Below are 15050 nucleotides of genomic sequence, written 5' to 3' on the forward strand. Positions count from 1 at the left end.
TTGAGGATAGCTTTAGCTATCCTGGGTTTTTTGTTATTCCAGATGAATTTGCAAATTGTTCTGTCTAACTCTCTGAAGAATTGGATTGGTATTTTGATGGGGATTGCATTGAATCTGTAGATCGCTTTTGGTAAAATGGCTATTTTTACTATATTAATCCTGCCAATCCATGAGCATGGGAGATCTTTCCATCTTCTGAGGTCTTCTTCAATTTCTTTCTTCAGTGTCTTGAAGTTCTTATTGTACAGATCTTTTACTTGCTTGGTTAAAGTCACACCGAGGTACTTTATATTATTTGGGTCTATTATGAAGGGTGTCGTTTCCCTAATTTCTTTCTCGGCTTGTTTCTCTTTTGTATAGAGGAAGGCAACTGATTTATTTGAGTTAATTTTATACCCAGCCACTTTGCTGAAGTTGTTTATCAGCTTTAGTAGTTCTCTGGTGGAACTTTTAGGATCACTTAAATAAACTATCATATCATCTGCAAATAGTGATATTTTGACTTCTTCTTTTCCGATCTGTATCCCCTTGACCACCTTTTGTTGTCTGATTGCTCTGGCTAGAACTTCAAGAACTATATTGAATAAGTAGGGAGAGAGTGGGCAGCCTTGTCTAGTCCCTGATTTTAGTGGGATTGCTTCAAGTTTCTCTCCATTTAGTTTAATGTTAGCAACTGGTTTGCTGTATATGGCTTTTACTATGTTTAGGTATGGGCCTTGAATTCCTATTCTTTCCAGGACTTTTATCATGAAGGGGTGTTGAATTTTGTCAAATGCTTTCTCAGCATCTAATGAAATGATCATGTGGTTTTGTTCTTTCAGTTTGTTTATATAATGGATCACGTTGATGGTTTTCCATATATTGAACCATTCCTGTATGCCTGGGATGAAGCCTACTTGATCATGGTGGATGATTGTTTTGATGTGCTCTTGGATTCGGTTTGCCAGAATTTTATTGAGTATTTTTGCGTCGATATTCATAAGGGAAATTGGTCTGAAGTTCTCTTTCTTTGTTGGGTCTTTGTGTGGTTTAGGTATAAGAGTAATTGTGGCTTCATAGAAGGAATTCGGGAGTGATCCATCTGTTTCAATTTTGTGGAATAGTTTGGATAATATTGGTATGAGGTCTTCTATGAAGGTTTGATAGAATTCTGCACTAAACCCGTCTGGACCTGGGCTCTTTTTGGTTGGGAGACCTTTAATGACTGCTTCTATTTCCTTAGGAGTTATGGGGTTGTTTAACTGGTTTATCTGTTCCTGATTTAACTTTGGTACCTGGTATTTGTCTAGGAAATTGTCCATTTCCTGTAGATTTTCAAGTTTTGTTGAATATAGGCTTTTATAGTAAGATCTGATGATTTTTTGAATTTCCTCTGAATCTGTAGTTATGTCTCCCTTTTCATTTCTGATTTTGTTAATTTGGACGCACTCTCTGTGTCCTCTCGTTAGTCTGGCTAAGGGTTTATCTATCTTGTTGATTTTCTCAAAGAACCAACTTTTGGTTCTGTTGATTCTTTCTATGGTCCTTTTTGTTTCTACTTGGTTGATTTCAGCTCTGAGTTTGATTATTTCCTGCCTTCTACTCCTCCTGGGTGTATTTGCTTCTTTTTGCTCTAGAGCTTTTAGGTGTGCTGTCAAGCTGCTGACATATGCTCTTTCCTGTTTCTTTCTGCAGGCACTCAGCGCTATGAGTTTTCCTCTTAGCACAACTTTCATTGTGTCCCATAAGTTTGGGTATGTTGTACCTTCATTTTCATTAAATTCTAAAAAGTTTTTTAATTTCTTTCTTTATTTCTTCCTTGACTAGGTTTCATTGAGTAGAGCATTGTTCAATTTCCACGTATATGTGGGCATTCTTCCCTTATTGTTATTGAAGACCAGTTTTAGGCCGTGGTGGTCTGATAGCACGCATGGGATTATTTCTATCTTTCTGTACCTGTTGAGGCCTGTTTTTTGACCAACTATATGGTCAATTTTGGAGAAAGTACCATGAGGAGCTGAGAAGAAGGTATATCCTTTTGCTTTAGGATAGAATGTTCTATAAATATCCGTTAAGTCCATTTGGCTCATGACTTCTCTTAGTCTGTCTACATCTCTGTTTAATTTCTGTTTCCATGATCTGTCCACTGATGAGAGTGGGGTGTTGAAATCTCCCACTATTATTGTGTGAGATGCAATGTGTGTTTTGAGCTTTAGTAAGGTTTCTTTTACGTATGTAGGTGCCCTTGTATTTGGGGCATAGATATTTAGGATTGAGAGTTCATCTTGGTGGATTTTTCCTTTGATGAATATGAAGTGTCCTTCCTTATTCATATTTGGATGTGAGGTTATGTTTGTGTGCTTTTCTTCTCTTTGTTTTGTTGCCAAGACGATTAGTTTCTTGCTTCTTCTAGGGTGTAGCTTGCCTCCTTATGTTGGGCTTTACCCTTTATTATCCTTTGTAGTGCTGGATTTGTAGAAAGATATTGTGTAAATTTGGTTTTGTCATGGAATATCTTGGTTTCTCCATCTATGTTAATTGAGAGTTTTGCAGGATACAGTAACCTGGGCTGGCATTTGTGTTCTCTTAGGGTCTGTATGACATCTGTCCAGGATCTTCTGGCCTTCATAGTTTCTGGCGAAAAGTCTGGTGTGATTCTGATAGGTCTGCCTTTATATGTTACTTGACCTTTTTCCCTTACTGCTTTTAATATTCTTTCTTTATTTTGTGGGTTTGGTGTTTTGACAATTATGTGATGGGAGGTGTTTCTTTTCTGGTCCAATCTATTTGGAGTTCTGTAGGCTTCTTGTATGCCTATGGGTATCTCTTTTTTTAGGTTAGGGAAGTTTTCTTCTATGATTTTGTTGAAGATATTTACTGGTCCTTTGAGCTGGGAGTCTTCACTCTCTTCTATACCTATTATCCTTAGGTTTGATCTTCTCATTGAGTCCTGGATTTCCTGTATGTTTTGGACCAGTAGCTTTTTCTGCTTTACATTATCTTTGACAGTTGAGTCAATGATTTCTATGGAATCTTCTGCTCCCGAGATTCTCTCCTCCATCTCTTGTATTCTGTTGGTGAAGCTTGTATCTACAGCTCCTTGTCTCTTCTTTTGGTTTTCTATATCCAGGGTTGTTTCCATGTGTTCTTTCTTGATTGCTTCTATTTCCATTTTTAATTCCTTCAACTGTTTGATTGTGTTTTCCTGGAATTCTTTCAGGGATTTTTGCGATTCCTCTCTGTAGGCTTCTACTTGTTTATTAATGTTTTCCTGTGTTTCTCTAAGGGAGTTCTTCACGTCTTTCTTGAAGTCCTCCAGCATCATGATCAAATATGATTTTGAAACTAGATCTTGCTTTTCTGGTGTGTTTGGATATTCCATGTTTATTTTGGTGGGAGAATTGGGCTCTGATGATGCCATGTAGTCTTGGTTTCTGTTGCTTTGGTTCCTGCGCTTGCCTCTCGCCATCAGATTATCTCTAGTGTTACTTTGTTCTGCTATTTCTGACAGTGGCTACACTGTCCTATAAGTCTGTGTGTCAGGAGTGCTGTAGACCTGTTTTCCTGTTTTCTTTCAGCCAGTTATGGGGACAGAGTGTTCTGCTTTCGGGCGTGTAGTTTTTCCTCTCTACAGGTCTTCAGCTGTTCCTGTGGGCCTGTGTCTTGAGTTCACCAGGCAGGTCACTTGCAGCAGAAAAGTTGGTCTTACCTGTGGTCCCGAGGCTCAAGTTCGCTCTCGGGGTGCTGACCAAGAGCTCTCTGCGGCGGCAGCAACCAGGAAGATCTGCACTGCCCTTTCCGGGAGCTTCCGTGCACTGGGGTTCCAGATGGCGTTTGGTGTTTTCCTCTGGCGTCCGAGATGTGTGTGCAGAGTGCAGTCTCTTCTGGTTTCCCAGGCGTGTCTGCCTCTCTGAAGGTTTAGCTCTCCCTCCCACGGGATTTGGGTGCAGAGAACTGTTTATCCGGTCTGTTTCCTTCAGGTTCCGGCGGTGTCTCAGGCGCAGGGGTCCTGCCGCTCCTGGGCCCTCCCCTACGGGAACCCAGAGGCCTTATACAGTTTCCTCTTGGGCCAGGGATGTGGGCAGGGGTGGGCAGTGTCGGTGGTCTCCTCTGCTCTGCAGCCTCGGGAGTGCCCACCTGACCATGCGTTGAGGTCTCTCTCCCATGGGGTTTGGGAGCAGAGAGCTGCTGCGGGCCGGGATCTGCGGGTAGGATCTATGTTCTTAAGAAAACTGGCCTCCTATTCCAGCAATTATCACTGGCCAATAGCCCCTCAGCTAGGGGTGGGACATGGTGTCCACCTCCCTCTGCATGCTGGGATTTTGTGCACCTTGAGCCGGAACAGGTCTCGAGTTCTGCCACCACCACTGTGAGTTTACACATGCAATTGTCCTGCTGGATGATAAACAGTTTTTCCTTCCAGTCAGCCACCACCTCTGGTACCTTCAATCTTCCTGCCCCTCTTCTGCAATGATTCCTGAGGAGGGAATATCACAGTATTCCCCCTTTAATTAAAATATTTTTCTTGCATAATATGCATGGTAATGGTTTCCTCTCCCTTGGCTCCTCCCAGCTTCTCCCGACATCCTCTCCTGTCCAGATCCATCTCCTTTCTATCTCTCATTGGAAAACAAATCAGCTTCTAAGGAATAATGGCAAATTATAATATAGTGCGATAAGAAGAAACAAAATCTAACACTACAAATTTGCAGAAACCAACAGAAGGAAAAGAAACCAAGGAACAGCACAAGGAATGGATAGACACAGAGACCCACTTGAATGCTATAAAAACACCAAAATGGAAGCCAGAATATATATGCAGAGGACCTGTGGAGGGGGAGGAGGGAGAGAGAAGGTGGGAAAGGGAAAGTTTTAACACAACAGTATGAGACAATTCATGTTCTGTTGAGTGCATGTTCTGTTGCTGTCTATCGCTGGCCATGCAGCCTACTCTTGTGAGTCTTTTTTTTCCCCACAGTGAGACTCCCTTGGAAAAAAACTAAATTTTCATTTGCAAGTGGTTACCAATTGGAGATAGCTTCTGGGTTAGGAACTGGAGCATGTGCCCACGTCTCCTCTCGGCTTTAGGACACAATCTGGTGCAGAGCGGGGCAGGCCCTGTGCATGCTGACTCGGTCTCTGTGAGGTCATATGTGCACCAGTGCTGTTGGTATAGAGGACCTTGTTTTCCTGTGTCCTCCATCCCCTCTAGCTCTTGTAATCTTTCAGCCTTCTCTTCTGCAGGGCTCCCTGAGCCTGCAGGGGATTTGATGGAGACATCCCAGTTAGGACTGAGTGTTCAAAGGTCGGTCGCCCGCTGCATATCTGGCTGTGCCTCTCCGTGTTTAGTTCTATATGCTGTAGGAAATGGGAAGCTTCTCTGATGATGGCTGAATGAGGCACTGATTTATAGGTATAACAAAATGTTGTTAGGAGTCATTTTATTCTTTTTGCTTCTGGGCTATGTCTTAGGTTTTGGGCATCCAAGCAGTGTCGGTTATGGGTTCCATCTTGTAAATCGTATATCGGTTGGTTACTCTGACAAGCTTGTACCACCACTGCACTAGTGTGTCTTATGGATAGGACACCATTGTAGATCAAAGCGTTTGTGACTGGGTTTGATGCTTGTTTCTCCTTTGGTAGCAGGCAGAGTGCCAAACACAGTAGCATGTAGGGTGAAGGCTCTGTGTAGGCACCCACTCAACATCTCCGTGTTCAGTGAGTTGTGGAGATGTCTTCAGCAGTGGGGCTTTGCCGTCCAGTTGCAGAGGGCAACTATAGCAGTCTCGTATTCTCTGCGCTTTGACAAGTTGTGGTTTCTGTGTTAATTACCATTTACTGCAAATAGAATCTTCTCGAGTATGAACTGAGGGGTGCACTGATTTATTTTTATTTATGTGGATGTTTGTAGAGGGCCAGAAGCAGCTTTCTTCTGGTTGCTGGGTAGCAATGAAACTAGAAAAAGGGATTGACAGGGAGACCAGTTAGGAGGTGATGTTGTGATCCATGCTGGAAGGTAAAACCTCTTACCCATGGTTATACAGTAGGAAGTGAATTTAAGAGCTATGCTCTTAAAACACAGTCTTGACCCCCAACAGTTGTAGTGTGTCCTGCCCAGAACCATAGGCAAATAATCCGTAAGAGGGAGATGAGGCAGGAGGATTGCAAGTCCAAAGCCAGAAAGGGCTGTCAAAGAGTTCGCGCGCAGAGTAGTGAAATCATATCTCAGAATAAAGTTTTTTTTTAAGCCTATGGAGATAGCTCAGTGGTAGAGCACCTGCTCATGACATTCAATCCCTAGCACTGACACAAAAGCTGCAGGGAAATGCATTAGGCAAGCCCACCCAGTGGGCGCTTGCCACGTGCCTCTCAGTCTTGTGCCAGTCAACCCTTACCTCATTGATTCACAACCAACCACCATTTTGTGCTCACTTTATACAGGAAAGAATGGGAGTGGTAGCATGGAGGCAGAAGCAGGTGGGTTTCTGAGTTCCAGGCTAGGCTGGTTAATAACAAAGCCAGCCTGAGCTACTTAGTGAGGTGCTGTCTCACTTGCACCATCACTCTCCTCTCCACTCCCCACCCGCCCCTCCCCCAAATGAAGAACTTTGGCTCCAGGAGAAATGATGTAATAAATGCGGCAAATAACTAAAGGGCAGCAGAGCTCGTATTAGAAGTGGGGTGGAGTTTTCTCATTTCAAAGTCCTTCCTTGCTATCAATCAATAGCCATAGCCCCGCCCACCATCACCATCCTGCCTTAGTCTTGCTTGGCTGCCCCTGAAAGACAAACGACAAACTCATGCTGTACTCTATGTCCCCACCAGATGGGGCTAGAACCTCATGGGCATCAGGGGGTCCTGAAGGCCTATGGCTCTTGTTACAGATTCATACCATGCCCCAGAAGCGAGGCTGCATGCATAATCTATGTACACACTCGGTAGTTTTGAAGGAATGAGAGAACTGACAGGAGGCAGACCAGGGGTAGGGGCTTGGGTGGCCATCCTAAGCACACAGTCTCCCCCCTGCCTATTGAGAACCTCTGCAGGACTGACTGCATACTTTTAAACAGGCTGAAAGATTCCGGAGAGAAGGCTGGAAAAGGAACTTCACGGCCTGAGGATCTGCAACTCATAGGCCGCCTGCAGACACGACTGAAGGAGAGAGAAGACATCATCAGGCAGCTCACGGTGAGGCAAGGGTGCACTGGAGAGATACTGCCCAGCACTCACAGTAGGGGTGCTGCCTTTGAACCTGGCATTTCTACAGCTCCCTAAAATGTTGCCTGTCAATCCTTCGTTATTTCTCCCTATTACTAAGAAGTACTCATACCAATTTTTTTTTTTAATACAAGCAAGAAGCCGTCCTGTGCGTAGGTTTAACAGCATTTGTTTGACGTTGATTCTATTTTTCGGCCTACACAATTTGATAAAAATCTATTTACTTACCTTGGAATTTTAATAGAACTATTCAAATTTACCATGGTTGATCTTCCTTTTGTAAGATTAACCATTCATTTTCTAGTTAGCATAGCCAGTCCCTAGACCCCTTGAAGAATTATTTCCAACTCCTTTAATTCTGTACCTCAAAACCATCAAGACTTGAAGTTCTTCCTTAGGGATATCTCTCCCCTTGGTCTGTCTTTGACTCACAGAATTATGACAAGGAATAACTGCTCCCTTAGTAAGTACAAGAAGATATTATAGTTATGATCGTCTTTTTTAAAATGTATATATTTAAGTGTGTGTGTATGTGTGTATATGTGTGTGTGCATGTGTGTGTGTGCATGTGTGTGTGTGTGTGTGTGTGTGTGTGTGTGTGTGTGTGTGTACCTGTGTATACAGGTGCCTTTGGAGGACTGAATATATTGTCAGATCCCCTGGAGCTGGAGAGTTTCAGGCATTTATGAACTGCACTAGGAATTCAACCTGGGTCTTCTGGAAGAGCAGTAAGTGCTCTAACAACTGTGCTATCTCCAGCCCCAGTTATGATTATCTTAAAAAAGAATTGCTCGGGGTTGGGGATTTACCTCAGTGGTAGAGCGCTTGCCTAGCAAGCGCAAGGCCCTGGGTTCGGTCCCCACCTCCGGAAAAAAAAAAAAAAAAGAAAAGAAAAAGAATACTTGCTGCTCTTACAGAGGGTCCAGATTCGGTTCCAGGTGCCCACATGGTGGTTCAGTCTTTAGCACCACACAAATCAAGTGTGGTAGCACATGCTTGAAATGCCAGTCAGAAGCAGAGTCAGAAACAGTTCAGCAGTTCAAGGCCACACTCATTCTTGGCTAAATAGTGTGCTTGAGGCCAGCTTGGAATATATGAGCCCCTGTATCAAACAAGGCAAGGGAGAGGAAGGTTGAAATGATTGAATGTGGGAAGAGTTTCCTTTGATTAATTATTTTAACTTTTGTACTAGATTTTCCTTCTAGGTGCTCAGGGTAGTTAGATGTTTTTACTTGCTAAGGCACCATGCCCTTTCCTTCCCTGGTCATTTGAAGTCCCAGAGATGAAGGTACTTCCTAGGGGCTCCAGTGACTAGCTGCTTGATTGCCACTCGCCTACCGTCCTTCTCCAGGGTTTTCCTTCTGTCTTCTGTCCTCCATCACCTAGACAAAGCCAGTGGCCCAAGCCTGAGCTCTTTAAGACCTTGTTTCCTTGGTTTTCCAGGAAGAGAGAAGATTTCACTACGCAGCCTTCCCCAGTGCAGTGTCCCATCGGAATCGGTCCTTCTCTTTCAATCCTCATCCAGGATACTTGACCCCTTCCATGAAGGTAAATCAATTTTAGCACATCATACAGTCTGCGTGCTTCTGCTCTTCTGAACGTAGCTGTGGACATTCAGTGGAATAGCCACTGGGAAAACCCAAGAGACATAGTCTACAGTGCTAGCAAACAGTACTGAGAGAGTACGTGTGACTTGTCTATCATTTATCCGTAGCAAATATGTGTTGCTATTAATATCCCTTCGTCTAGATGACAGGAGAGAACACCCACGTCTTCCCCTTTTTTCCACAATACTTGTGGACTTCATAATGATGACAAGCATATTTATAACACTCTCTCATCTCCTGTCACCAGATCCCCAAAGTTGAAAAGAGTCAGTCTTTCATCGCTCACAAAGTAACACACTGAGACCGAATGAACCTGACAAGATCTCATTCGTGGTTTTTAATTTATCCCTCTATTGTAGCAGTGTAACTTGCACTCTAGAGTTAGAGATGAGGCAAGGCCAGTCCTGCTATTATATGGCCTCTAAAATATTGAAGTTATAAGACATATTTTTCCCCAAGTCTTGGCTAGAAACCATTAATGTTTTGTTTTTGGTTGCACAATAAAGATGGGAGAAAAAATGGTTTGAAGGGCAGGTGGAAGAACAATTGTCTGCATGCTTGAAGCAGGACCCCATTCCTAGCACTGCGATAAAATTATCAATTAAAAAATTGCAGCAATTGTGTAGGATGATGTCATTATGCAGGTGAAGGCAGGTACAAGATAGAACGAGGCCTGTCATTGGACGAGAAGGAAGGATGGGCGGGAGAAAAGTTTTAGAGAGGAGGAGATGCAGTAGGGAGAACATGGCAGTTGGTGTTAAGATTCCTCTCTGCACATTTACAGGTTGTTAAGGGATGGATGTGTACAGGGCTTTGTATGTCTAGGTGGGCAATTATATCTTACCAATTGGGCCAGAGGTTATTGTGTTGTGTGTTCTTTCATGTGGCTATTTAATTCAATTCAAGAGAGTGTGTGGTGGCTGGAGACATTGGGCCACCACGGAATTGGGATGTGATGTCTGGCATGGTGGCAACCTGCCTTGGGAACTAGACAGGTAGAGACATTGTTGCAGGCTCAGAGAGAAGCCATCAGCAGTGTGATATGGGATGGAGCAAAGCAGGTGAGAGGCTTTGCTGACTGAGATGAAGATGTCTACCAGATGTCTTAGGGCACTGCAGTGACAGATCTAGTGCAGGATAAAAGAAAGCCTTATTTTAATTTTACAACAACACAATTGAGACATGGTCTCACTATGGAAGCCTGGCTGGCTTAGAGCTCACTGTGTAAATCAGGCTAGGCTTGAACTCACAGAGATCTTCCTGCCTCTGCTTCCTGAATGCTGATATTAAAGACGTGTGATATTATGCTTGTCCCTACCTCCCCTAATATTAAGACAATATTTTAGTATATAAGTAGGAATGTTACTTCTTTTCCTTGTTATTTATGCTGGGTGAGCCTGTTTGCATGAACAATAACGCTACTCCGGGGTAAGCACTAACACCCTTCTTCTAACACAAACAGAAGAAGAAGATGGAGGAAGTACCCAGCCGAGTGGTCAGTGTGCCAAACCTTGCCTCCTATGCAAAGAACTTTCTGAGCGGAGACCTGAGCTCCAGGATCAATGCCCCTCCCATAACTAAGTCGCCTAGCCTGGACCCAAGCCCCAGCTGTGGCCAGCCTTACAAACCCACCCAGTTACTAGATGGGAAAACTGCCACAAGGTATGTGTCGGGCAGGGGAATGTGTCTCTCCTTCTCCAAGGACAGGAATGAAATTTGAGTCTCCTTTGGCACCTGCTAAAGCATCTGACATCTGATCTAAACAGTAGGAGTCCAGCCTCAGAAACAGTGACAGCCTAGCTGAATGCGACCACTGATGAAAGAAACTGTCTTGTTCTTGAGAATTTTGGTGCTAGTCTTTAGAAGGACTAATTTCAATGGCATCATTTACTTTAAGATCTGTATTTAAAATGCACTTTTCTTGGCTGTGTGGTCTTAGGCAAGTGACCTGTAAAGTTCCCTGTATTGCTATCTTAAACGAATAAAGTAGGTACCTGATCAGATTGGTGTGACTAAAGAAATTAACCTGTAAGTTATTCCTACCCTCAGACCTGACACAGAAGTGTTATAGCTAAGATTACTTTTCAGTGTCATTTGGCATTATTGAAGTAGTTAGACCCCCTCAGTGAGTCAGGCTGAGTCTGAGGTTTGTATTTAGAAAGGGCCTCCTCAAAATGTTCTAATTTGAGAAGCTCTCTGGATACCAACCTGCCCATTGCAGAGATCTTGACTATTGAGCCAGAAGCAATCACTTGCCACCCTGAATGAATGTAGCCCCTTTGGGTCCTGCCCATGGAAGAAGGTCTAGAGCAAAGCACACTGGTTCACCAGCTCCTGACTCTCACTGATAGGCAGCAGCTCTGGTTCAAGCTATTCACTTTCGTTTGCTTGTTTTACAGTATGTATGGGTCAGGTACAGTGGTGCATGCCTTTTATCTCAGAACTCTGGAAGCAGAGGCAGGTGAATCTATGATTTCTAGGCCAGCAGTCTGCATAGTACATTCTAGAACAGTCAGAGCAACAAAGTGAGACCCTGTCTCAACCTGCCTCCCCCCAAAAAAAACCAAAACCAAACAAACAAAAAACCCCAATCACAGTATTTACTGGGGGCATGGCATCTGTCATAGCACTCTTGTTAATTTAAGGTCAAAGGACAACTTCTTTTATCACGTGGGTTCCATGGACCAAATTCAGGGCCTCAGGCTTGGCAGGCTGCTATTTGGTACGAAGCCTCACAAATGCAGAGTGACTAGGTGACAGTTTCACTGCCTGCTCTTTCTTCTTTTGATCTATTAGGCAAATTTCATAGCCTCGTTACAATGCTCACAGTAATATTCTACATAAGACTCAAATCGGAACATCGTGTATTATTTTTATACTTTGCTGTCTGTCTGATTTGTGACTAAAATGGATAATGAATGCTACAAAATGCATCTCATCAGTATCGTAACCACCAATCGATCGGTGACTGAGGAGTCCATGCTGGTTAAAACAAGAACTAGGCACTCCCTCCCACTCATCCTTCACAACTGGTTTCCAGCTGCCAATGTCGCCAGTCAGTCTAGAATCTTTTGAAAGGATAACAAGTGTATAGCTTCTCCAGGAAAGGTGGTACACTATCGCTTTTTTACTGAATAAGTTTCATAACCATATAAAAATTTCCTTTTTTTAAGGGCCCAAGATGAAGAACCGGCCCAACCCAAAGAAGCCACACAGAAGCAAGGCTCTCCACACCAGGAATGGTTTACCAAGTACTTCTCCTTCTAAACTGATCTTTGGGATCAAAGGAGGACATTAGAAAATCATTTCTACCATCTGAAGGAACAAATTAAAACCACCCAACCAGGTAACTAGCTGGTCATGACTTACATGTGATGGATAGCTAAAACAGAGTGTGGCACTAACATTTCCGCTCCATTGTGACTCCTGCCTATGTAAGAATGCTTAGAGTTAAAGATGAAACAAGCCAGTTATTAAAAAGCACCCCTAGGAAAATATTTATCTCTGATGACCAAATTACCCATTGTATTCCTAGTGCCTGTAATGTCAAACTCCACGTGGTAAGGTCAGACTTGTGACTGCCATGGTCTGCTTTAAAGTATTTCTATTTTTTTCTTGGTCATCTCCACTCAAAGTTATGATATATGTACATATGCTATGTATGTATATATAACATATCATATATATAATTCCAAATGCACATCTAACCTCAATATGAAGAGGAATAAAAGTTCAATATAAAAGGCACTGAGAACAAAACACCAAACCTACCAGGACCGGATTGCAGCATGCCTGCACTGCATGTTTTGACTTCCAAGGTCTGGCACAGGCTACAGACTAGAGGGACAACACCTACCTCAAACAGGACCTCACAAGATTTAAGCAGCATACTATATAGGTACAGCCATGAAGCCTGAATTGGAGTGCTCGAACAACTGTGCCTCCTGTTACACAGCTTCAACGACCGTTGTGCTAAGTCTTTGCGAAGGTTTCTAGACTGTCTGTTCTCTGATGTCGAAGATTGCTGGACCTGTTCTTTTGCATCTGTGTCACCAGCCTTCAGATGTACTTAACAGCTTTCCCATTGCATGGACTCCCAGGAGAGCAGGGAACTGCCCATGGTGCTGAAGCTGCACTCTGTCTTACCCTATGACACAACTTTTAGTGGGTAAACTTTCTTCTGTCTGGTGCTGGCCCAGCAAGTGGCTTATCAACAGATGCCAATTCTATGCATTGTCAAATTTTTGCTCTTTGAATAATAAAACTCTGAATAATTGGAGGATAAAAATAAAAATGTCTGCCTTTGCCTCCCGAGTGCTGGGATTAAAGGTGTGCACCACCACCATCTGGCTTCTTTCTTGTTGTTGGTAGTACTAGATATAGAACCCAGGACCTTGAGCATCCTAGGCCAGTGCTCTACCACTGAGCTACCTTGCCTATAAGAATCCACTTTTTTTGTTGGGTTTTCTTGGAGACAGGATCTCACTGTGTCCAGAACTCACTATATAGACCAAGCTGGCCTCAAAGATCTTCCTATCTCTGGCCCCCACCCCAGTGCACAACCACACCCAGCTAGGACCCACAGAGTGTGTACATCCTGAAAGATTGGTGACTCACGGCCAGGGTCTATTTCCAGTTTTGAATGCAACCATTTGTCACCATATTTGGAATGGCACATGATTTTCAGGGCAAACTTCTGTCTTTCCTGCTCAAGATGAGCTTGCTATAACCTGAAGACACTGCAGTGTTGGGCTGTTACACTAAAACTTTCATGATGGGGTTAATACACAGACCTCAGAAATGCGTTACTTGTGGCTAAGAGACCAAGATGAAGGTGCTGAGCAAATTAAGGTCTCCATTATGGGGCCTCGTGTCCGACAGAGCTGGTTTAAGCCCCTTTATAAGGGACCTACTCCCATTCATGACCACCCCTCCCCTTTAATACCACCCCTCACCCTCAGTACCACCCCTCCCCCTCAGTACCACCCCTCCCCTTTAGTACCACCCCTCCCCTTTAGTACCACCCCTCCCCTTTAGTACCACCCCTCACCTTTAATACCACCCCTCACCTTTAGTACCACCCCTCCCCTTTAGTACCACCCCTCACCTTTAGTACCACCCCTCCCCTTTAGTACCACCCCTCCCCTTTAGTACCACCCCTCACCCTCAGTACCACCCCTCCCCCTCAGTACCACCCCTCCCCCTCAGTACCACCCCTCCCCCTCAGTACCACCCCTCCCCTTTAGTACCACCCCTCCCCTTTAGTACCACCCCTCACCTTTAATACCACCCCTCCCCTTTAGTACCATCCCTCCCCTTTAGTACCACCCCTCCCCTTTAGTACCACCCCTCACCTTTAATACCACCCCTCCCCTTTAGTACCACCCCTCACCTTTAGTACCACCCCTCACCTTTAGTACCACCCCTCACCTTTAATACCACCCTCACCTTTAGTACCACCCCTCACCTTTAGTACCACCCCTCACCTTTAATACCACCCCTCACCTTTAGTACCACCCCTCACCTTTAATACCACCCCTCCCCTTTAGTACCACCCCTCACCTTTAGTACCACCCCTCACCTTTAGTACCACAGGTTAAGTATCTCCTATCCCAACACTTGGGACCAGAAGTGCTCAAGAGGACACAGCAGTGGTATAGCACATGGTTAGCATGTGCAAGGCCCTGAGTTCAATCCCCAGTAAGATTAAAAAAAAAAAGTTTACTTATTTTCAGACTCATGAATATACACACAAGTTATCTTGAGCATGGGAACAAAGTCTAAACATCCCCTTATATTTTTATATCCACCTTATTCTTTTCTTGGTACACCTTTACTCCATGCATCAAGTATGAAAGCCTCTACTTACAGTGTCAGGTCAATATTGGAAAACTTTAGATCTAGGAACATTTGGAGTTTTGGATTAGGAAATACCCAGTCTGTTTCCCATAAGTTAAGTTCCAATATTTACCAATAAGCAGTGATTACTGAATTTTACTGGGGTGTCATGGGTGGTTGTTTCTCAGCATTGTAAGCGCAACGCAAAACTGCTTTTCTGCTGCCCTCTGCATTTTTTCTTTGCTGCTAAGACCAAATACCTGACAAAAAGAACTCAAAGACGTTTATCATGGTTCAAGGCTTTGGTGGCTCAGTCCACCACAGCTGGGAAGGACTGAGCTGAAGCAGTTGGTCAGTGTCCAGATGGGAAGCAGAGAGCAAATAATACTGACGCCTAGTTGTTTTGGA

At 43.9% G+C, this 15050-nt stretch overlaps 1 protein-coding gene across 1 annotated transcript in view; it reads left to right on the plus strand.

Annotated features, from left to right (window-relative positions):
- Fam184b (family with sequence similarity 184, member B) overlaps positions 1–13113 on the plus strand; it is a 115892-nt gene extending 102779 nt beyond the window's left edge. The window contains exons 13-16 of the mRNA NM_001305171.1: positions 7050–7167; positions 8641–8745; positions 10267–10466; positions 11978–13113. Of these exons, the coding sequence (NP_001292100.1) occupies positions 7050–7167; positions 8641–8745; positions 10267–10466; positions 11978–12071 (517 nt within the window). The 3' untranslated portion in view covers positions 12072–13113. The remainder of the gene's footprint in view (positions 1–7049; positions 7168–8640; positions 8746–10266; positions 10467–11977) is intronic.
- The last annotated feature ends 1937 nt before the right edge of the window (positions 13114–15050 follow it).

The sequence above is a fragment of the Rattus norvegicus genome, chromosome 14 (genome assembly GCF_036323735.1).
Source record: "Rattus norvegicus strain BN/NHsdMcwi chromosome 14, GRCr8, whole genome shotgun sequence".
Classification (NCBI taxonomy): domain Eukaryota; kingdom Metazoa; phylum Chordata; class Mammalia; order Rodentia; family Muridae; genus Rattus; species Rattus norvegicus.